Here is a 20,689-nt window from a genome sequence, read left to right on the forward strand (position 1 = left end):
CGTTGGCCCGCTAATAGTAATAAATTGTCGCACTTGATTCTCTTTCTGATCTGACTTGAGTTGAATTGGCTGAAAGCAGTCACTTAACTCACATGTGATTCTTTTAGGTCTGCCCATTCGTGTTTTAACAGATACCCTGACTTTCTATTTTGCCGCGCTTTCTTCCAACTTTATTTATGGCCTGCCCTTGGCGCAAGGGTCCATTCGCTTTTCCCATGAAGTGGCTTACACATCTCTCCACCAGAAAGTCGACGGTTCTGGTTGAGATCGCTTCCTTTCTCCCTACATCTTCTCTCAGAAACTACAGCACTATAAGACGAGTATCCCCGGTCAATACATCGTCGTGCTTCTCTTCTTCCCAGTCTCTCTTTGGTGTTAGAAACATCTCAACCAAACTACCCTATACTGTATCTCAAATTCTCCCCACCACACCTCGTCATTTGCATCGCGGGGTCCTGCACATCCCGCCAACCCGCATACACAGCTATAAGCAAAGCCAAGGTCTCAGCCTCTGCATAGGGTGCAGTTCAAGAGCAATGTCTTCATCAGCAAATCTAGTTGAGTCGGCCAAGAAGTTGGCCGCCTACCAGGCAGTCGATGATCACCTCGATGCCTCTTACAAGTTTGTCGGAATTGGCTCTGGTAGCACCGTCGTCTACGTTGTGGATGCTATTGTCAGCAAGGGACCCGAATTCTATAAGGGAATGACTTTTGTTCCTACTGGAAGTCAGTCAAAGGGTCTTATCCGTGCTGCTGGTTTGGATCTTGTAAACTTGGACGAGAGGCCCATGGTGGATGGGCTTCCTGTTCCTCTTGATGTTGCATTTGACGGCGCCGACGAGGTTGATGAGGACCTCAATCTTATCAAGGGCGGTGGTGCTTGTTTGTTCCAGGAGAAATTGGTTGCAATTGCTGCCAAAAAGTTTATCGCTGTAGCTGGTATGCACCAATTATTATTGTTTATGATAAATTTAGAACAAGTCACTGACGCACAGCAGATTACCGAAAGCAATCTCCCAGACTGTGTACCACCTGGAAGACCATTCCTATCGAGGTTCTTCCTATGTCCGCACCTGATGTTCTGGTCCGCCTTCGAGCCATGGGTTCACCCAAACCTGTCATCCGTTCAGGTCTCCCTGCCAAAGCTGGCGAATGTGTAACAGACAACGGCATGTGGCTTATTGACGCCCCATTCTCTCCCTTGCTTCTTCCCAAGGATATCAACTCCGAGAACGAGGGTCGCGGGAAGAATGGTGCCTGGGAGGTTAACGCTCTTGCCGAGGAATTGGTCCGAACACCTGGTATCGTTGAGATTGGTTTGTTCCATGGCTTCAATGGCAGCGAGGCTGTTAAGCTGGGCAAGGAGTCGCAAGCGCAGAAGCCCATTGCGGCTTATTTCGGTCTCGCCAATGGCGAGGTACAGGTACAAAATGCCGCTTAAAAGGAAACGGGAGAATGTTTGCCTTACATAAAACAGCATTTTCTGAGAAACGTACCGTGTTTGGCCAACCAAAGAAAAATACATTGTCACCAAGGCGTTTGAATCGCCACATGTTTGAGTATCTTGGAATGTCACCCCTGATTTATATCGAGCAATAGTATTAGAAGCGAAATGATTGACCAGCCTCAAAGCCAGTCGAACCAAGGCATTAAAGTGTCTTATATAACGATCGTAGGCTCGTAGTCCTGGTTGTACTATACAAGCTCCCGCACTAAAATCTGCACGCTATGCTTGATATCCTGTCTTATGCGCGACAACAAGGGTTCTTTCGCGATTCGAGCACGGCTTGCGTTTTCCCAGATACTCCTGTACTCCAGTTCTGTTCGGCGCAGTGCTATTTAGCACGCGCATCCCTCTTGTGATTGCTGCGTGTTGTTCGTCTTGACGTCGATCACTAAGACAATGTGTTAGTTGCATCTAAAAGTCGCAGGTGGCGCACTTACTCTGGTTTGAAGCTTGCGCAGCAGCGTCGCTTCCCTCCATACCAGGCAGGGCTTGAGCTATTCTCTTGAATAGGTTCTTCACGTTGTGACCCAGCTTTGCGCTTGTCTCGACAAACATCAGGTTGTTCTTCTTGGCCTCTTCCTCGCCCTGCTGTGTAGTGACTTCTCGCTTGTCGTTCAAATCCGTCTTGTTGCCAACCAACACAATAATAACATCGTTACCTCGTTCGGCTCGTACATCATCAATCCACTTCTTGGTGTTTTGGAACGACTTGGCGTCTGTGGAGGAGACCAATAGTTAGCACGACTCATGCATAGCCACGATTGGAGGCGAGGGGGTTAATAGGTGGTGGGGTCAGCTTGGGGACATACTAGAGATATCATAGACAACAACGGCCACGCTTGAATCACGGATATAGGATGGAATCAGACTTCGGAATCGTTCTTGTCCAGCGGTATCCCATAGCTGCAATCGCACTGTTCGGTCCTCGAGATACATGGTCTAAGTGCACCGCATGTTAGTCTTGCGCCTAGGCTCGGCTGTGACGGTGCTGACCTTGGAGAGGAAATCAATGCCAATCGTCGCTTGGTACATGTTGTCGAAAGAGTCGTACATGAATCGTGTGATCAAAGAGGTCTTGCCAACTGTTGGGATTGTTGTTAGTGACGTTGGAACGGGAAGGTCCGTCATCGGTCATGGACGTACCACTCTGCTCTCCTAGAAACACCAGCCTGTATAAGCCATTAGCAATTGTATACGACTATGATTCTTGGTATGCACACTTGAACTTCTTCAAGGGGTTGTTGTATGAGCCACCAGCCTGCGCCATGTTTGCGGTTGTGTGGTCTTTTTCGGTGTCTCTTGCAGGGACGGTGTATGTGACAGCTGTCAAAGCTAAGAGATATAGGTCGTCGGAGAATACGATGCTGTTGTTACGTTGAGGAGACGATCCTGGCCTTGGCGACGCAAAGAATGATCAAAGAATGGTGCAACCTCGAGAGTGGCAACTTGATTGTATAGGGATAAAGGCTAATTACAAGTTGGAATCTGGAGAAAGGAGCGTCTTGATCCTAGATTCGGCAGGAGCGTATGAGATGGAGGCCACCCTGAACAAGTTCAAGGAAGGTGCACGTGCCGATAAGAATATGTCTCCGTTTACTAGACGGTGTCCCCAACAAGTCAAGCGTAACTATACCGTCTCCGTATTTTCTATGGATATGGCGAGTCGAGACTTTCGGCTCCACTAAAAAATTAAGAAATCGGTCCCCCACCACTTCTATCGACAAGCAGCCTTTTCGTTCTTCATTATCGACAGTACAAAATATCCTTTCTAGGAAAGGAATCGCAAAAATGCCTGTATTGGAATCAAAGAACGCCGGCAACGGAGCTGCTCCCCAGCAGCACAGCCAAAAGTCAAGAAAAGGCAAAAAAGCGTGGAGGAAGAATGTCGATGTTACCGACGTGCAGGAGGGTCTCGCAGAGCTGAACAAGGAGATCATTCAAGGGTAAGATATTGTCTTGTCGCGCATTTAACCCCTAGCTAACAAGTAAACAGTGGTGTCATCAAGGAGCGACCATCGGAACAACTCTTCGCCCTCGACATAAAGGGCGATGCTGCTCTTGAGAAGAAGTTCAACAAGCACATCAAGAAGGGTCTCAAGGCCGACGATATCATCAATGCCCGGTCGCCAGTTCCCGCTGTCTCTATGCGCAAGCGATCAGGTGACAAGACCACCAACGGAATTCTCCCTACGAAGCGCCAGCGAACTGATTGGGTGTCCCACAAGGAGCTCTCTCGACTGAAGCGAGTTGCCGACGGCCAACACGAGAACACTGTTCAAGTACAGGATGCTACCTACGATATCTGGGATATGCCTGCGGCGCCTAAGGAGAAGAATGTCGACAACTTTGTGGAAGAGCAGGTTAAGCCCAAGGTACCCAAGTCAATGAAGAAAGAGCCCCTATCCCTACTCGAGAGCGGAAAGCAGATACCTGCCGTTCTCAAGCCCACTGGAGGATACAGTTACAACCCTATGTTCACCGACTACGAGGAGCGCTTAGCAGAAGAGAGCGAAAAGGCTCTTGAGGCTGAGCGTCAGCGCCTGGCGCAAGAGGAACTGGAGAGAGAGAAGCAGGAGGCTGCCGCCCGATCAGCAGCTGAGGCAGAGGCTGCCGAGGCTCGTGCCAACCTTTCAGAATGGGAGGAGGATTCCGAGTGGGAAGGTTTCCAGAGCGGTGCCGAAGACAGCAAGCCATCCGTCAAGCGCCCGCAGAGAAAGACACAGACTCAGCGCAATCGCATTGCGCGTCGCAAGGAGGAAGAGCGCCTGGCAAAGGAAAAGGCTGCTATCAAGGCTCAGCGACGCCAAGAGCAGCGCATCAGGGAGATTGCCGAGGAGATTGAAGAAAAGGATCGAAACAAGGCCCTCGCCGCACTGAATGAAGATCCAGCCGACCCCATCGACGAGCTTCGCCAAGAGAAGTTGCGGCGCAAGCAGCTCGGCAAGTACAAGCTTCCTGAGCGAGATCTTGAGCTGGTTCTTCCGGATGAGCTGCAAGACTCGCTGCGACGATTGAAGCCCGAAGGCAACATGCTCCGGGACAGGTACCGAAGCATGCTGGTGCGCGGAAAGGTTGAGAGCAGGAGACATATTCCGTTCCACAAGCAGGCAAAGGGCAAGTACACGGAGAAGTGGACATACAAGGACTTCAAGATATAATAGACGATAGACCGGCGTCCAGAGGATCTAGCGAGAAAATAATATTGCGACTTTTGCTACAAATCTTGAACTTGAACTATTATGAAACACGTGCAAAACTACGGATTAAATGCAGATGTACGGATACTGTTCTCCATACATCGCAAGTCCACGTCTAGCAACATATTTTTTGCAAGTCTCCAAATGCCTCCATACTAAGCTTCAACGCCACGAAATCTAAAAGAAAAGAACATTATGTCATCAAGGAATTGTTTAGAAACTCATAAGATCTATCCCATGTTAGTGACCATTCGCAAAGATTAACAAAGAGATACGAACCTCGTCCGAAGAGACCTCGCTTGGTCCAATCCATAGCCATCAAGAGTCGTGTTCGCAGACTCACGCTCTGCGCAAAGTAGACAGAACGCCAAGCATAGACGGCCCAAAGACCACCGGCTATGCTTCGACCTTCGCCCAAGTCGAAAATAGCAGAGTTGCCAACATAAGCAAGACTGCCAAGGTGCTTGTACTCAAACGCCTTGTAAACAGCTGCGTCAACATCGCCATCGCGGATGTCGTTGGCATCTAGACCCTCGTGCAGGCGCGACATGCGGTTGAACTTTCGAGCTAGGTACTGTCCCTGCTGGTGAGCACGTTGAGCGGTCGCGGGCAAGGATGTGAGCTTGTTGTCGACGTTGCGAAGAAGTTGGGTCAACTCGTCAAAGTCAAGGGTGCCGGACTTGTCCTTGTCGAACTCCTTGAACAGCTTGTCCACACGCTTAAGGTGGCCGACGGCCTGAGGGAATCGCTTCTTGACATCATCAGCGACACCGCGCCAATCAGCGAAGCTGAGCTGTAAAGTCTCAGGATCTTTGCCTCGCTTCCAGGCTAAGGAACGAAGGAAAGTGACGATGTGGTCGGCGACGTTGTTCTGAACAGTGGAACAATCACCGATGGCGTACACATCACCCATGGGTGAGCCGTTGAGACGGAGGTGAGTATCAGTCTCCAGAGCGTGTCGGTTTGATTGACTCTTGCGCAACTTAGCAGCCATGGTTTGGCAGAATTGAGTCTGCGATACACCCGTGGACCAAAGACAGAAGCCAATAGGAAGTTCCTTGGTGATTGTTTCACCACCCTCTTGCTTTTGTGTGAAGATGATCTTGTCGGGGAGGACCTCCTTGACGCGAGAGTTTGTCTGGACATCGACCTGATCACGGGCAAATCGATCCTCAGCATATCGGGACACAGTTTCGTCGTAAGTGTTGAGAATATGGCTGCGGCTCTGAATAAGATGAACAGAGATCTCGTTTCTTAAAAGGCGAGGGAAATGTCGTGTTAGATCCTCGTTGAGAAGATCGAAAAGCTCTGCAGCAAACTCAACACCTGTAGGACCACCACCACTGACACAGAAAGAGAGCAGACGCTTGCGTTCCTCATCGGGACATGTAGGTAGGTTAGCTAACTCAAAGTTCTGAATGACCTGGTTTCGGATCTTGCGTGCATCGTTGATATCCTTAAGGAAGAAAGCATTTTCTAGACCCTTGACGCCGTGAGGGTTGGTTGTTGAACCAACTGCAATGACAAGCTTATCGTAGGGAACGTAGAATCTAATGTCTTTTCCGCTTGCGTCGACTTGCGAGACCTCAACCATCTTGTGGGAAAAGTCTACATCTTCGGCTTTGGCACGAATGAAGTGACCGTTGACGCGGCTTAGAATTCTTCGGATAGGCTCAACAAGTGATCGCAACTCGAGAGTGCCAACTGTTGCAGAGGGAAGCATGGGGGTGAAGAGGAAGTAGTTGGTTGGCGAGATGACTGTAACATGATAGTCCTCTGGGTTCAACTCTTTGAGGAGTGCAACACCACCCCATCCACCACCGAGTATAACCAGCCGAGGCTTGTCCTTTAGACGACGGTGCTCTTCTGTATCATCGTCGTCGATGTATACTTCGGCAATTGGTAGGTTCTTTTCACCCCCACTGCGAGGTTGGAGGGCAATCTTTGAAACGTCGATATCACTGTGGTTAGGATGTTCGAAGTATGTAGACGCATCATAAATAAAAAAGCCCACGACGCCAACGCCAATAACAGATATGGAGATTCCGACCCAAGCTGCTGCACGATAGCAGAAGTTGAGGAGCCATGACTTTCCTTGAGGCAGTGGCTTTCCGGAGAGATTGCGCACAAAGAACTGAGAGGGCAATTGACGTGTTGCTTGGCTGGTTACTGAGGAACCTTTGGCAACGGAAGGCGAGGCGCCTGTGAGCTTGACGAAGCTTCGTGATTGCGACGAGTAAAGCGGGCGAGGAGTGAGAGATGGCTTTATGCAACGAGAGCTGTTGATGGCTCTGGTTTGGCCAGCGCGAGCCAGTCGCGCGGCCATCATAGTAGGCACGGGCATGGCAGTACTAGAGATGTAATTATTCGCTGTTGCAACGAGAAATAAAGATACAGGGCGCTCAGGGACGAAATAGTCGAAATGTTAAGAGAAGGAGCACTCAATGGAGTGTGCAAGTTGGTAAAGAAGGACGAAACAGAGAGAAAGAAGAGAAATTGCTATCTTCTGGTTTCGATGCCACTACTAAGTTAATTATTGTGTAATGCATTCAATGGAGCTTCCCGTTTACGGAGCTGTACAACCAGGAACGGGAGGGAGGCATGTAGCAGCTGAAAGGTACCTCCATGATGGTTCAGCTACGTCATGGTTAGGCCTGTCAATTATGGCCATTTAATTTCTTGGCGATCCATGGAAAATCGATGAGAGGTTACTCCACCACAATTCTAGAAGCAAAGCAAAGAATATCATCAATATCCTTTGTTTTTTTCGTCATTTGACATTGCAGACACAAAATACAATGCAATGAGTGAACTCCAACCCATAGGTACCTGCTCAATCATGGACCGGATATGTCGGCTACTATGTCATGACGCTTCGGCCGACATCGTGTCAAGCAATAAATAGTATCACCGAGTGGCTCCTCATTTCCAAGATATGCTGTTAGCTGCGGGAGTACCGTTTCTTTTCACGGATTCTTATTATCAATCCATTACAGATGATATGTCACATGGTGGATGCTAACGTAGCAACATTTTATTCGTTTGTTTTTGTGCTTTACGGATATTTTGGCATTTCAATCATCGGTTCAGTCAGTTATTTCAATGCCGACTTTGCCACCAATCTTGACTGCAAACACTAGATTGATCCAATCTAGTAACCATTGTCGCAGTATACATTGGGGCCATTCTTTGCGGAAAGATATACACTATACTATGTATGCATGCATGCAACAGCGTGTTTGACAGCACTAGACTAACAGCGGAAATACCTCTTCTCTACCCATCGTTCCTGTTGGTAGTCGAGCATATTGCAAACCACCACAGTGATTTCTGGGAACACAGATGTCAATCTGTGAAGTCCAACCTTGCCTGCCGAGTATGTAGCCAGAACGATACGGTCCTGCTGTACGCCATGGTCGACCAAGACCTGCACCGCCATCAGGGCAGCACCACCAGTGGCCATTTGGGTATCAAGTAGCAAGACACTCTGCTGGCTTGCAATATCGTCGGGCAGTCGCAAGTAGTGAAGTTCCGGCTCTCCTGTTGAGTAGTCGGACTGGATGAGAAGTCGACCTGTTCGGCAGTCCGGAATAGTCTTTCGCAGCGCCGGCTCAAACGCTGATCCTCCTCGGAGTACAATAACGGCGCAGACCTCACCTGTTGGCACAAGGCCCTTGTATTCGTATCCTTGGGGTGTGATGATCTTCTTGGCCTCGAAGTGGGCATTGTTAAGGGCCCTTGACTATGTTAGCAAGTCCTTCAATTTCACTTCCCACCGATATCTTACTGTTCGATGATCAAGCTAGCAAGTCTGTCAAAGTAAAAGATGAAGTCCTCGGGATCCGTATCGATATCTTGAAGGATGGTGTTCATAAATTTGAGTTGTCGGGTGTCGTTCAAAACCACAACGCGATCAGACAGAGCAGAATCCTTACTCGCCGCCTCGAGTCGAGACAGGGCCTCTCGATGATGTCTTGACTTTTCAAATAGCTTTTTCTCAACGAACTGGACCATCATATCTACGGATGTAAGCTGCAAACCATCTCAACGTTAAGAACAATGCTTACCAAGTGCTACTCTGTTCTCGATACCTCTCGGCACGATCAAATCAGCCACCTTGCGCTGCGGCTCCACGAACTATGGAGCTGTTAGTGAACTCGAAGTGATACTAACCATTTCAAGACGGCGAATATACCTTTTCAAAGTTGGGCTTGACAAATCCAAACCACTGCTTGATGATACCCTCGATATCTCGGCCACGTTCTCGTACATCGCGCACAACTATTCATGTTTGTTCAGCGATTATTTAATATGAGCTACAATGTTGCCAGAACTTACGTCTTCGTGATAGGCATGTGTCTGCATCTGCTTCACAATAGATCTAATCGATGGTCAGAACCCGACCATTCTACGAGTCGCAGTAGCTTGAACTTACACCCATATCAAGTAGCTCAATAACTCGGGGGTCATATAGAGCAAAGATTCCCTCTAGGACGAGCACATGAGGCGAGTAGATAGACGTCGTGTGATCCAATCGCGCGTGCTTCGCAAATGAATAGACAGGGATCTCAGCACGCTTTCTGCAAGTATAATGAGACGTCAGTCGAGTTCTGTGACGCCAACAATAAAACTGTCGGCAACCAAACATACCCAGCTTTCAGATCCCTTAATTTCTCAACCAGAACATCAAAGTCAATGGCCTGTGTAAGTTGTTCATCAGTTACTGTTTCGAGAGCTCATGTCTTCACATGCAGAACAGAAAGCATACATCGGGAGAGTCAAAGTCATGTTCATTGGCAAAAGCCATTTTGGACTGCTCGGGAGTCAAGGTCTTATAGAAAGAGTCCTAGACATATAATAAGCATAATGTTTTAACATATAAGATTTTTAAGGGTTTCGTGCCATGGATAAAATAACGACCCAGGGTAGGTTCAGCTTCTTGACGATGGCTTGGGACAGAGTCGACTTGCCCGAGCCAGAGCTGCCCGCGACACCGATGATACTGACATCTGCCCAGGGAGGTGAGTAGTAAGCTCGCTTCTGAACCGTGACATGGCTCTCGAGCCCGCCATTGATTTCAGGGATCGCAGAGGCGGACATTGCGGTGGGCTAGTTCTCGATGAGGTCACCGTCAACCTTGAATTTGGATGTAAAGTAAAAAGGACAAGAGGATTGGACAGGCAAAGGACTGAGGGCGGTTCGGCCGAGAAGAATACAAAAAACTCTCCTCTTTCCGAAAACTAGCCCTGCAATATCCACGAGCTGTACGAACAGTCGGTGCCTTCAAACTTCGATTTGAGTGAGGGTTTGGCTCGCCCGTTCTTTGGTGGAGCAGCTAAGCACGGCCCTGTCGCGTGTGTGATCCACAAAGGGCCAAGAAGAAGCGGGAACAGAGAGAGCTTCAGTGAAAAGCTCCAAGGGAAGCTATTAGGAGTTGTTGGCAAGAGAGAAAACTCGGTGTATAGCAGGTAGGCAGCTGTATATATATACACATATATGCAAGTAAAGCTGGCGGTTAAACTTGCGAAGCGAGAGTGTAAGAGGAACAATGAGCTAAGCCTAGGCCTTGCTCTCGTTTTGACGATCGACCTGACCTCTTCAGGGTTCTCCTCATATCTGGTATCTATCGAAAGACGGCGATGGCCGAAGGCGCATTACCTTCTCCGCACGATCCAAACTGCTACCGTGCAAGAGATAAGCTAGGTCTAGTCCTTTAGCTCGATGCCATGGTGACCTCTGTTGAAGGTAATGTGGCTTGGCTCCAGACATTGGCCCTGGGTTAGGGTAGGTACCATGACCATGATGAGTGTGTGCTGGTTGGAACCTGATTATTCTATTGCTGCTTTTCTTTGACTATACCGAGGTAGTCAGAGGGATGTCACATATGGCTGTCATGGGTATCACATCATGAGATGCAGCATTTGTATAGGTAACCCGAGATTGATATCGACGATGCACTGAAATGGATGGATGCTAAACCGCGGTATCAACCGCCAACAAATTGCTCTGCCCTGTAAGTTGTAACGTAGCTCCATCTCTAGGGATCAAGCCTCCCCCACCAACTGTGTTCAGTCGCGTCTCTAGCGGGGCTGTCATGAATGGAGACCTGAGGCACACAGGGCATGAGCTTAGCGGAACTTTACGCGTTCGTGATTGGCTCTCAAACCCTATTATGAGGCTCCAGGTTTTTGACCCACGACTCGGGGCTTCTTTTCCTCCAGCCCCCAATCACCTTTTCTTCTCTTCCCATCTTCATCAAACTTTCTTCTTTTTTCTTTTCTTTACAAACATCGCTCAGAACAATTTCTGCAAGCATTGTTCTGATCTTGACACAAGATCGTCGGGCTCGATTCTTCATGCGCTGAATCGCCTGCAGCCTCTATTCGGCTATTGCTTCTCTATCGTACCGTCGATTAACAGTTCCTGTTCAAGCTTCGAATCGAAACGAGTTGTAGCGAGACGTGGTCGGGCTATTTGTTCAAAATGGTGAGCTTTATTGTCGGCAAGCCGAGCTTCAGCCCAAGCTTTGTGTAAAGCTGGGCGCTGACTCGAGAATCAGACGTCATCTGCTTCTACAGCTACTCCTCTCAGACCTCAACACGACTTTGAACTTCGTGTTGAAGAGGTCAAGGCCCCCAAAAGGTAAGATAATATCCCTTCATTACCCCAGCACTTCCATCGGTAAAATGATGAACGCACTATCAATGGGAATCTCTCCTAGCATATAATGCGGAAATACGATATCAATCTTCAATTTCTGAACCCACCATATCTCACATCTCGTTCTTGCAGTTATGTTTAACCACAGTTGCTAACGGTTTTCAATAGTGATATCAATGCATTGATTCTGGACTATCTCACCATGGAGGGATATCCAAACGCCGCAGCCAATTTTTCCAAAGAGGCCAATCTGATCCCTCACCAGGAGACTCCCTCCATCATTGCCAGGCAGGAAATACAAAATTGTATCCATAGCGGCAACATTCAAACAGCTATTGAAACATTAAATGATTTCGATCCAGAGGTAAGAACCCCCCCCAGCCAGAACCACCATACTTGGGATGATTAGAACTCGAGTTTTACATGCACCACTCATAGAGCCTTCGGGCCTTTGATGAGAAACAACCACTTTTTTATGACCACTCTTTTTCTCCGCTCTTCATGTTACAGACCCTTGAATGAACTGTCACTGACTCGACGAAAAGATTTTAGATGAAGACAAGGCACTGCATTTTTCTCTGCTACGACTTCAACTTGTCGAACTCATTCGTACCTGTAACACACCTGGAGGCGATATTAGGCCCGCGCTCAAGTTTGCCACAGAACAACTAGGCCCCAGAGCACCTACGAACAGAAAGTTCCTTGGAGATCTGGAAAAGACGATGGCACTGCTCATGTTCCCATCGGACTCTCTTGAGCCAGAACTCGCAGCTTTGCTGAAGCCAGAGCTGCGCCTAGAAGTAGCTGATAACGTTAACCGTGCCATTCTGGAACGGCAATCTCAAAGACGCGAGTCGGCCATCCGTCAGCTTGTGAGGATGCGCGTTTGGGCAGAGAATACTGCTCGCGACAAAGGCAAAAGTCTGCCCGAGTGCCTGGAGCTTGAGGGCCTGGAACTTGGCTTAAACGTGCCTGGCCTCAGTAGACTGCCTCCCCAGGCACGAAACGGCCATGACCCCATGATTACAACGTGACTTTGATATTAGACCTGGAAATATGGTCGGACTTGTCTTTGGTTAAGCGGTAGAGAATGCCGGCGTTATCGTAACAGTTCCTAGCTTGGCGTTAGGGGTAATCATCAACATTGTGGTAAGGATAAGAATGAGAAACAGAACCAGGCCGGGCGTTTTGAAGCGACTTTGTAGTCGTATTCTAACGCATCGCGAACCCATAGTTCAGAATGAAATGACAATGAATCATCAATTCATCAGGTTCTTCATAAATGTGACTTCCAATTGCAGCATATATCAAAGTTTAATGCTGAAACACAACCAAAATGAGTCTTTCAAATAAACATATTTACACAGGAGCGGACTGTCTAAGCCGTCTATTTCGTCCTGATATGCTTGAGCTTTCTGGCCGAGTACAGGAAGTTGTTGGCGTAGGCCTTGGGAGCAAACTTGCGAGAGTTGGGCTCCTGAACGAAGTATTCATAACCCTGCTTCTCAGCAAAGTGAATGGCGTCCTCCTTGCTCTCGAAGTTGATGTGACTTCCCTGCATGAAATCACCTGAAGATTGCCAGCCCATCAGAGGGTTCTCCCATCGGTGTCCCTTGGGGAGAATATCCCAGTCCATTCGCCAGCGTCGACCGCGCCAGTCACCGGACTGCGTAGCGGGCTTGGCCTCCTGGTAGATGCTGTCGTTGTCATTAGTTTCCGGCACTCTGAGGGCAATATCGGATTTTCATATGGTGTTGACGAACCGAACTGTTCGGGCCTGGAGCTCCATGGGAGCGCCTGAGATAATGGCTGCGGGAAGGATCTCTTCGCTACCATCTTGGATCGATCGAGGGACGGGGGTATAGGTGCTGGCGGTCAGTCAGCACTCAAATTCCATCTTGTCAATATTCAATCGTGAGTCGAGGAGTCGTACGAGGTAGCCTTATCAGCCTGGATGTTGTAGTCGGGCTCGTTGGAAACGGGACCAGTGATGGTACCAGTGGCCGAGGTGATGTTGCTCTGGAATCGTCGGGGAGCGGCGGAGAGGGCGACTCGAGGAACAGCGGCGCTTCGCAGCATACGAGCCGCACTCTGAGATCGGAGGGCGGCCATTATTGCAAGGCTTCGGCTTTCAATTGACGTTGTGGGCGTGACGTTTCTATAGTGAATGATGGTGGACTGCGGCGATATTCTGAGGTTGAAGCAAGCTTGAACAGCGAGTTGCTGATTGGGTGGAGCGGATCAGTAGTTTCGCCGAGGCGTGGAACGAGTGCTTTTCGGCAAGAACCTGAATCTGGGCGGGACCAAATCCATCTCGACAGAACCTCATTCTCCAGCCCTTTAATTGAGCGTCATTCAGACTCTCGACGGACCAACGCGGCAATTGACCAATTACCGAGTCTCGAACCCTTCGAAATACCGACATCATGAGCTTCGTCACCCGCCGAGCGCTCTCGACGCTCATTCCTCCCAAGGTGAGAGAGAGAGCCCCTTCGGTTATGGGCGCAAATGCCCGGTGCTCCGATTGATTCCGTTGCTAACACCGGGTTTCCAAAAAACAGGTCGCTTCTCCCAAGGTACGCAAAACACGATGATTATTCCCTACATTGATTTTCGAAATCGATCCCGACGACTCTTGGATGGATGAGACATGTGGGCTTTTTTGTTTGGCGATCGATCGATGCGAGGGAAAACTCACCATGATGGAGATTTGGAAGGCTGACCGAGTTCGATCCACCACAGGCCATTGGCGCCGCCCCTGATGCTATCCGCATGCAGCGTGTCGTCAGCTTCTACGAGAAGCTTCCCCGTGGTGCCGCCCCCGAGGTCAAGGCTAAGGGTCTCCTCGGCCGATACCAGGCCAAGCACTTCGGCAAGAACCCTACTGCCAAGCGTACGAATACCCCATCTCGAGACGGACATGATTTACGGATTCTGACATTATTCTTATACAGCCATCATTCACTTGATTGTCTTCCTTGTCGGTATTGGTTACGCCCAAAACTACTACTTCCATCTCCGTAAGTATATCGATGAAATTGTGAAAGGAGATATCGTCTTCTAACAAGAATTATCTAGGCCACCACAAGAACAACGCTCACTAAGCGATGACTTTTTGATACCTTAGACGGGTCGTTGTGTGAGAGGGAGCGGGGGTCGTGTACATATAAACTCCGGAAACTTCGCGGTCGAATACGCGCCTTAGCTTCCCTATGTATCTCTAACAAGCAAGTGAAGTGACACTACTATCACGTTTTGGTTATCTGCTGGCCTACTTTTGATTCTTATAGCTGTGTTCATGTATAGCGAAAGCTTCCGCCGTGTAATAGGCTAGCGCTGTCGCTGAGCGTCTTAGCACTACTTGTTATGCTCTTGGCTTCTTTCACAGACACAGGGAATGCTCTGGTCACAGACTTGCCTTCAGGTGAATGGGATGAAGGCGAGTTTTGACACTTATGTTTGGGCTCCGTCTCATCATGACCATTCAACGAGAACGGCTAGATGACGAGCCTCTGTCATCTCTGGTAGCAATCTGAGAAGCACATATGCCAGGTCGTCTTTGAGCTTTACAGCCATGCTATATGACGTCTAATATATGCCTACTAGGTGTGCGTCAGTTAGAAGGGCAGATAAAGTCGAGTACCACCAATTTTATGCGTGACACTTGTAGTTGATTCTAGAGCTAGAGCTTGTTTGTCTTACCCTCATGTAACAGTGTAATTGGGTCAAGCAAACAAATGTGCTATGGTAACAAGTAAACTTTCTGGCTCTGCCTATCAGTCACAATTAAACTTGCTGATTAACGATTGAACTAATCTGACCAGGAAGAGTCAGATTGAGTGGCCGGTAGAGTCATATGGCTCCATGATGACAGCCTATTCATTAACTCAGGTATGGCAGCCCTGGCCCCTAAGCTCCAGAGCCTTACAGCTGGCAGCTGTGACAGCCCTGCCATGGATGGGCTGGCTGCCAGGGACCGGGAACCTAAGGGACCTGACGGATTAACGGGGCGTGCTGGCCAATATCAGTCCCCTGTCATTTGAGCGCTAAGCGCAATCTAGCCACAACTCGTGCTGAAAACTGGCCGTCCCTCTACCTTCCACATCACAACGCCTTCAGCCGCAGTTACTCCGGGTACATTGAAACCTCACCTTACACCTGGTAACTGACACGCCCTGCGGTCTAGTGATTCCTTCCCTCATCATACTTCTCTCCCCGCGAGTTTCGGATCGAGCACCATTCTAGCTACTTGACGCCCGAACGACGATCGGCCCTTTAATACGCAATATTCCCCCTCGTCTCCCCCGCAACTCGACAAACATCTCTCACCCTCCCCGCCCCGCGGTGACCTGTCGCAGCTGATCTTGACTTCGAGAAACGACATTTAGTCCACCCCTTAAACGCTAGTCCGACCGAATTATAAGGAGACTAGGCGGAGAAACTCATTTCGAGGGCTTCTTTCGCTTACTACACGACCGGCGCATCTCACGACGTATGATGGCAACAGAGGCTGCCGTTGACAAAGCTGCCGATGCCACTGCCTCTCAGTCCCAGCCTGTATGTTTCATCTTTACTATTTTATTGTTCGGGCGCTTCCTTGAGTTGGGTTTCGGAACGGTTTTCCAAAATTTAGCTCTTTGTTGCCCATTTGAGCGTACAGCTGAGCTGTAGCAGCTATGGAACCCTACTAACATACATCCTCATGAACTTAGGCGCCCGACGCTCACAATGTCGATCCCGTCCGCTCGAATTTGAATGGCAGTGCCGGCAACGATGATATTGAGAACAAGCATATTACGAGTGTCGAAGATCAGCTCACTTCCGCCGATGCCAGTGCTAGCGGAGGGTCGGATACGGAGACATCGCGTGCAGATGGTTCAAAGAGCAAGGATGAAGACAAAGGGCATGGTCGCGCAGGCTCAACAGTCAAGAAACCCGCTACGTTCAAGGCTGTCTCTGTCAATAAGACCTTCCTTGCAACGAAGGCTGCTGCCAATAGCGCTTCAGCCAAGGTCGCCGAGAAACAACCTACTGGTTCCAGCACTCCCCCGACAAGCTCGGCGACTCTCTCTTCCTCGCGACCTCGACTTATAGCCAAGACGGGCAGCAGCACGCGCGACTCATCACCTCGGTTCTCCGGAGGCGTTAATGGAGGAAAACCCGGTAGTGCGCCGGATGCAAGTGCGGTTTGGAACAAGAACCGACGTATGTGTCCCGACAACTGGCTTTACCCTTGGATTTACTAACTGATATGTTAGCTGTTCCTCCCCCTGAACCAAAGAAGTTGACTGATGAGGAGCTGAAGAAGTATGGCATTCATATGGCCAGTCGATTAAACGAAGATGATGCGCAAGGACAAAACAAATGGGCGGACATTGACGATGATGATGACGATTGGGCTCCTGAAGCTATCACCTGGGGTGATGGCACAAAGACGACCCTGCCTCACCCAGATGAAAATCCTCCCCCACCGCCCTCCGACAGTGGTTCTGTTGCATCAAAAGGAAAGACCCTCGATAAACCACGATCTCCGGCTCCTCCTATTTCTGTGAGCTCCCCATTGACAAAATCGAGCAATCTTGCCCAGGGCAAGGGACTTGTATTGAAGAGTGGTTCTCAGGACAAGCCCACTCTTGTCGCCAAACCCCCGGCACCTCCGGTGCCAGTAAAGTCTCCATGGGCAACTCTACCTCCCGTCGAAAAAGCTTCACCGATTCCGGAACCTGCCACTCTTGCTAGACAACCATTCAACAAGGGCATGACACCGCCTCCTCCCAAGGAAATCGCAGCCGATGATTTTAACCGACACGCATGGAGAGACGGCTCATCCCATGGAAACCGGGAGTTGTATAACTCTCACTCTGGGCGTTATGAACCTGTGCAAGATAATCGACGTGGTTCGATGCGAATGGAGCAGCACCCTAGGAACCACCCGTCCCTGTTACAACGACCACCTCAGCTGGATTACCCAGCCGAGCCCTCTGGTGCGTTCCAAACCAGCAGAGCCAGCCAGGAACCTCCTTTTGGTAGACGACGAGGATCTTCTAATGTCAGTGGTGGAAGTGGCTCGTTTATGCAGCGTATGAACAAGGGGAGCGATGGTTCGCTCCCTCCACCAGAACAACATGATGTTCGTAGGCCGTCCTTTGTGGGCTCTGTTGATAGCCCTGTGTCACCCGGCCTCTTAGGCCCAGCGCATGGCCCGCCAAGGGGTCAGCATCAATCTAATTGGATGCCTCCCCGCGCATCTCCTAGCCCTGCCGTTGCGCAACCACACCATAATGAGCCTCTCCCAGAGCAAGTCGCTGGACCACCACCTCCGGTTCACCCTGGTGATGACGTCGAATACCAGAGAAAGCTTATGCGAGAGCGTAGGGAGTCGGCTAGAAAGCGAAAACAAGAGGAAGAAGCTCGTGAGGAAGCCGAGCGCAGAGAGCGCATCCAAAAGAAGTTAGATGCTATGGGACCTGCGCCAGAGAAAAAGACAGCAAAGAAGGAGTCTGCAGACAAGTCCAATGATGTTTCGCATCCTACACATATTCAACAACGAGAGAGCCCTGGAGCTTCGAGCCAGCCTCCTGCAGTGCAAAATGATGGTGATCATTCGGCTGCTCATGAGCGGCCACAAGATTCTGAAAGCCAAATAACGAATTCATCTCCAAGGCAGGGAGCTGCTGCCAGGCGTGTATCTCATAGTCAAGAAGCCAAGCCCACCGAGCTTTGGGGAGCAGCTGCGGCCTCACGACAGGACCGAGCCGTTTCGACATGGGGCACCGGATCACAGCCAGTGGCCCGCAATGTCTGGGGCTCCCCTAATAATGACAGAGGCCTCGGTAATGGTACTTTCAGCACGGATATCGGGCGTCTGCCTTTGGACAGCCGCCCGACTTCTCAAGGAGGCAAGGGTCCGTCACCTATTGCTCCTCCTAACGTTACCCAACAGCCTTCACAACCTCGACAGCCCCCGGCTCCTATTGGTTCTGGACCTGCGCGGTATGGTTCCTCTGGTCCTCGTCCCGCTCCAACATCCGATGTGGCGAATAAATGGATTAACGCTGTCGGTGAAAACGACAAGAAGATGAGCGCCAGTCGATTAGTAGATAAGATTGAGCGTGATCGCCAACTTGCTGAGCGCGGTCTAACCCTCGAGGATGCCCAACCTGTCATTAAAGACACCTGGCGTCAAGTCCACGCTCCCGGCGATGGTACACGACGATCTATCGGCCCTCAAGATGCACAGCCCGCAGGTCCCTGGAGGACTGCTGGCGATGAAGCAACAGAGGACTTTAATAATGTTACAGTGGCCGGTGGCACAATTGGCACAGGAGCGGCTTCTCAAGGCCGTTCTTCGCGATTCTTCCCAACAAGGGACCCTTATGACAGGACCAGCGAGAACGAGCCATCGCGCTCAAAATCGCCAACTCCTCCCCCGCCCACTATGGAAGGTCATCCAGCCTATGAGGGCAATGCGCAGAGACCTCATGTGTCGCTCCCTCCACCTCAGCCAGTAGTAAGACTGCCGCCATCTATGGCAGCCTCGCAACCTCCTGCAAGTCATGTGCAATTCGGCTGGGCCCATCCACCTACCTTTAAGGATGTCGTACGGGGCCCTGTCAGCCCCAGCCGTCTCCCCTTGTCAACTGGCGAGTCTTCACAGGAGAAATGGCAGAACCGAATCAACAGCTTGCTCGGAAGCTCGAAATCACCACCTCAACGATCTATTGGCGTTGATCCTGCAAGTAAGAGCGCTTTGGACCAGGTCGCCCACCATGATTCTGCTACAGTCTCTCTGCCCGGAAACGGCGCCCCAACTCACTCCACTAAGGGCAGACCGTCATCTATCACCAAGCCCATGGCTGAAGAGTGTTTTGAAGAACAGGAAATGGGATCTCTTCCCCAGATCCGACTACCGCACAAGGCCCCCGAGGCCGCCTGGCAGCCAGCATTGGCACAGAACAAGCCTTTACCAAAGAAGTTTGCGGTTCAGCCAACTGCTATGGAACCATACTACTTTGCTGCAGAAGTAGTCGGTGGCGGCAATGCTATGAGAATTCGTTTGCCCGAAATGAAAGACACCAAAATTGTCACTGTCCCTTTCTCCGCAACTAGAGGCGGTCGAGGCTCATCAACTCGGGGTGGTCCTAGGAGTCGTGGCTCTGGTTACGAGCGACGAGGAGGTAAACGAGATGTGTCAAGTTCGCGAGGGGAGCATCCTACATCAACATCAACTCGAGGAGGCCGTGGTAGCTACCGTGGCCGAGGCTCCGATTGGGGCCGCAACAATTCTGCCTCACTGACTGCTTAGGAATGCAGCACAAGCTGGAGGAGGCCGATTGAGACGACTTGCATGATAAACATTGCATCAAGTTGATCATACCACATAACACGCATGGGTAGAGCATCTTAAGTTTACCCTTTATCTATTGATGCCTGGGCCTCTTTACTCAGTACATATCCACCACACTCACGGATCACCAGTCGATGCCCTTTCCCGGAACGAGCTTCACATATAGCACCTGCGCGGTCATACACTGCATGCAGGCTCCATTCATCGTGTTGGCACTTGTTATTTTTATGTTTAAGCCAAGCACGCAATACTCCTATTTCGACTTCTTGTTTTCCTCCCTCCATAACAAACGGCGGTCTGTTCGTTCACATTGACAGCATACTTGGGCCAAGCTATTAATGGAACGATGAGAACGCAGCAATACTGTGGTTTCACGAGCCCTTCAAAGGGCAACAACCACTACTATCACTACTTACTACCTACAACAACCCAACCCAAATGAAACAACACGCGTCATGTTCTCAATGATAGGAGATGGCGCCTGAGTAACAAAAATACAAATGACCTGCTTTTGCTTTAGGTCGGGACTGGGGGTTCGCGATAATTGATGTGATGAGGTTTACTTTTTTGTTCATTTCACTTTTTTGCATTCTTGTACGATGGAGCTGGATCAGATGCAGCACAAGCCCTGGAAACCAGAAACAGCCATGATGGACTTACGGAGAGACTCATGATGACAGATGGATGGCAGTGATGAGATTTTCTACGCGTTGACTGAGTCAACGGGTACGTATGAGGCTTGTCAAAGAAATGAGTGATCAATCATACAAATTCAGCGGATGACAAGTGCCAAAGAGTTGAGTGATTGTGTGCTGTATGATAACTTGCAAGCAGATAGTACTGGGGATATCCATCGGTTCTTTATCTTTGCCTTGGCCATCAATCTGCTTCGTACACTGAGCAACGCTGTCCATAGTAATGTACGAAGTAATTAACGATTCAAAGTATGTGAAGGCGAATGGTAGCATAGTTTTACAC

General features: G+C 49.8%; 9 protein-coding genes across 9 annotated transcripts; 5 read left to right on the top strand and 4 right to left on the bottom strand.

The window, feature by feature from the left end:
* The first annotated feature begins 18 nt into the window (after nt 1-18).
* On the top strand, nt 19-1,624 carry EDB82DRAFT_485880 (ribose 5-phosphate isomerase A-domain-containing protein). Its single transcript, XM_025731034.2, has 2 exons — nt 19-939; nt 999-1,624. Exons 1-2 carry the CDS (start codon nt 177-179, stop codon nt 1,439-1,441), a joined length of 1,206 nt encoding a protein of 401 aa, XP_025590100.2. The 5' UTR covers nt 19-176; the 3' UTR covers nt 1,442-1,624.
* On the bottom strand, nt 1,625-3,033 carry EDB82DRAFT_485881 (ras family-domain-containing protein). Its single transcript, XM_025731033.2, has 6 exons — nt 2,728-3,033; nt 2,651-2,676; nt 2,501-2,589; nt 2,317-2,446; nt 1,945-2,223; nt 1,625-1,895 (listed from the first exon to the last, which is right to left on the bottom strand). Exons 1-6 carry the CDS (start codon nt 2,772-2,774, stop codon nt 1,840-1,842), a joined length of 627 nt encoding a protein of 208 aa, XP_025590099.1. The 5' UTR covers nt 2,775-3,033; the 3' UTR covers nt 1,625-1,839.
* A 10-nt stretch (nt 3,034-3,043) lies between these two features.
* Nucleotides 3,044-4,691, top strand: EDB82DRAFT_485883 (ribosome biogenesis protein Nop53/GLTSCR2). The gene is made up of 2 exons (XM_025731032.2): nt 3,044-3,450; nt 3,501-4,691. Exons 1-2 carry the CDS (start codon nt 3,296-3,298, stop codon nt 4,663-4,665), a joined length of 1,320 nt encoding a protein of 439 aa, XP_025590098.1. The 5' UTR covers nt 3,044-3,295; the 3' UTR covers nt 4,666-4,691.
* EDB82DRAFT_485885 (uncharacterized protein) lies at nt 4,692-7,270 on the bottom strand. The gene is made up of 2 exons (XM_025731030.2): nt 4,984-7,270; nt 4,692-4,934 (listed from the first exon to the last, which is right to left on the bottom strand). The coding sequence occupies exons 1-2, from the start codon at nt 7,046-7,048 to the stop codon at nt 4,918-4,920; spliced, it is 2,082 nt and encodes a 693-aa protein (XP_025590097.1). The 5' UTR covers nt 7,049-7,270; the 3' UTR covers nt 4,692-4,917.
* Nucleotides 7,271-7,957: 687 nt separating this feature from the next.
* Nucleotides 7,958-9,804, bottom strand: EDB82DRAFT_543237 (uridine kinase family-domain-containing protein; the record flags this gene model as incomplete). The annotated part of the gene is made up of 9 exons (XM_065609372.1): nt 7,958-8,441; nt 8,492-8,723; nt 8,772-8,841; nt 8,900-8,985; nt 9,043-9,085; nt 9,140-9,284; nt 9,355-9,404; nt 9,473-9,550; nt 9,607-9,804. 9 exons carry the CDS (start codon nt 9,802-9,804, stop codon nt 7,958-7,960), a joined length of 1,386 nt encoding a protein of 461 aa, XP_065465499.1.
* A 1,125-nt stretch (nt 9,805-10,929) lies between these two features.
* On the top strand, nt 10,930-12,629 carry EDB82DRAFT_485895 (CTLH/CRA C-terminal to lish motif domain-containing protein). Its single transcript, XM_025731028.2, has 4 exons — nt 10,930-11,190; nt 11,264-11,346; nt 11,533-11,728; nt 11,910-12,629. The coding sequence occupies exons 1-4, from the start codon at nt 11,188-11,190 to the stop codon at nt 12,396-12,398; spliced, it is 771 nt and encodes a 256-aa protein (XP_025590095.2). The 5' UTR covers nt 10,930-11,187; the 3' UTR covers nt 12,399-12,629.
* On the bottom strand, nt 12,630-13,551 carry EDB82DRAFT_485902 (ETC complex I subunit conserved region-domain-containing protein). The gene is made up of 3 exons (XM_025731027.2): nt 13,298-13,551; nt 13,128-13,232; nt 12,630-13,061 (listed from the first exon to the last, which is right to left on the bottom strand). Exons 1-3 carry the CDS (start codon nt 13,474-13,476, stop codon nt 12,752-12,754), a joined length of 594 nt encoding a protein of 197 aa, XP_025590094.1. The 5' UTR covers nt 13,477-13,551; the 3' UTR covers nt 12,630-12,751.
* Nucleotides 13,552-13,790: 239 nt separating this feature from the next.
* EDB82DRAFT_520078 (mitochondrial F1-F0 ATP synthase subunit F of fungi-domain-containing protein) lies at nt 13,791-14,468 on the top strand (the record flags this gene model as incomplete). The annotated part of the gene is made up of 5 exons (XM_025731026.1): nt 13,791-13,838; nt 13,926-13,940; nt 14,107-14,257; nt 14,319-14,384; nt 14,443-14,468. 5 exons carry the CDS (start codon nt 13,791-13,793, stop codon nt 14,466-14,468), a joined length of 306 nt encoding a protein of 101 aa, XP_025590093.1.
* A 1,246-nt stretch (nt 14,469-15,714) lies between these two features.
* Nucleotides 15,715-19,721, top strand: EDB82DRAFT_40929 (uncharacterized protein). The gene is made up of 3 exons (XM_025731025.2): nt 15,715-15,921; nt 16,077-16,569; nt 16,623-19,721. The coding sequence occupies exons 1-3, from the start codon at nt 15,859-15,861 to the stop codon at nt 19,667-19,669; spliced, it is 3,603 nt and encodes a 1,200-aa protein (XP_025590092.2). The 5' UTR covers nt 15,715-15,858; the 3' UTR covers nt 19,670-19,721.
* The last annotated feature ends 968 nt before the right edge of the window (nt 19,722-20,689 follow it).

This window comes from Fusarium venenatum (genome assembly GCF_020744135.1).
Source record: "Fusarium venenatum strain MPI-CAGE-CH-0201 chromosome Unknown EDB82scaffold_1, whole genome shotgun sequence".
In the NCBI taxonomy this organism is placed as follows: Eukaryota; Fungi; Ascomycota; class Sordariomycetes; order Hypocreales; family Nectriaceae; genus Fusarium; species Fusarium venenatum.

Coding starts and splice junctions, on each gene's coding strand:
- EDB82DRAFT_40929 (XM_025731025.2), top strand. CDS start 15,859: ATGATGGCAACAGAGGCTGCCGTTGACAAAGCTGCCGATGCCACTGCC. Junction 15,922..16,076: donor CTGCCTCTCAGTCCCAGCCT/GTATGTTTCATC, acceptor TCATGAACTTAG/GCGCCCGACGCTCACAATGT. Junction 16,570..16,622: donor GGTTTGGAACAAGAACCGAC/GTATGTGTCCCG, acceptor CTGATATGTTAG/CTGTTCCTCCCCCTGAACCA.
- EDB82DRAFT_485895 (XM_025731028.2), top strand. Junction 11,347..11,532: donor GAGGTCAAGGCCCCCAAAAG/GTAAGATAATAT, acceptor GGTTTTCAATAG/TGATATCAATGCATTGATTC. Junction 11,729..11,909: donor TAAATGATTTCGATCCAGAG/GTAAGAACCCCC, acceptor CTCGACGAAAAG/ATTTTAGATGAAGACAAGGC.
- EDB82DRAFT_485880 (XM_025731034.2), top strand. CDS start 177: ATGGCCTGCCCTTGGCGCAAGGGTCCATTCGCTTTTCCCATGAAGTGG. Junction 940..998: donor AAAGTTTATCGCTGTAGCTG/GTATGCACCAAT, acceptor GACGCACAGCAG/ATTACCGAAAGCAATCTCCC.
- EDB82DRAFT_485885 (XM_025731030.2), bottom strand. CDS start 7,048: ATGCCCGTGCCTACTATGATGGCCGCGCGACTGGCTCGCGCTGGCCAA.
- EDB82DRAFT_485883 (XM_025731032.2), top strand. CDS start 3,296: ATGCCTGTATTGGAATCAAAGAACGCCGGCAACGGAGCTGCTCCCCAG. Junction 3,451..3,500: donor AACAAGGAGATCATTCAAGG/GTAAGATATTGT, acceptor ACAAGTAAACAG/TGGTGTCATCAAGGAGCGAC.
- EDB82DRAFT_485902 (XM_025731027.2), bottom strand. CDS start 13,476: ATGGCCGCCCTCCGATCTCAGAGTGCGGCTCGTATGCTGCGAAGCGCC. Junction 13,233..13,297: donor CAGGCTGATAAGGCTACCTC/GTACGACTCCTC, acceptor ACTGACCGCCAG/CACCTATACCCCCGTCCCTC. Junction 13,062..13,127: donor CTCCAGGCCCGAACAGTTCG/GTTCGTCAACAC, acceptor TGACAACGACAG/CATCTACCAGGAGGCCAAGC.
- EDB82DRAFT_485881 (XM_025731033.2), bottom strand. CDS start 2,774: ATGGCGCAGGCTGGTGGCTCATACAACAACCCCTTGAAGAAGTTCAA. Junction 2,677..2,727: donor AACCCCTTGAAGAAGTTCAA/GTGTGCATACCA, acceptor TGGCTTATACAG/GCTGGTGTTTCTAGGAGAGC. Junction 2,447..2,500: donor GCATTGATTTCCTCTCCAAG/GTCAGCACCGTC, acceptor CGGTGCACTTAG/ACCATGTATCTCGAGGACCG.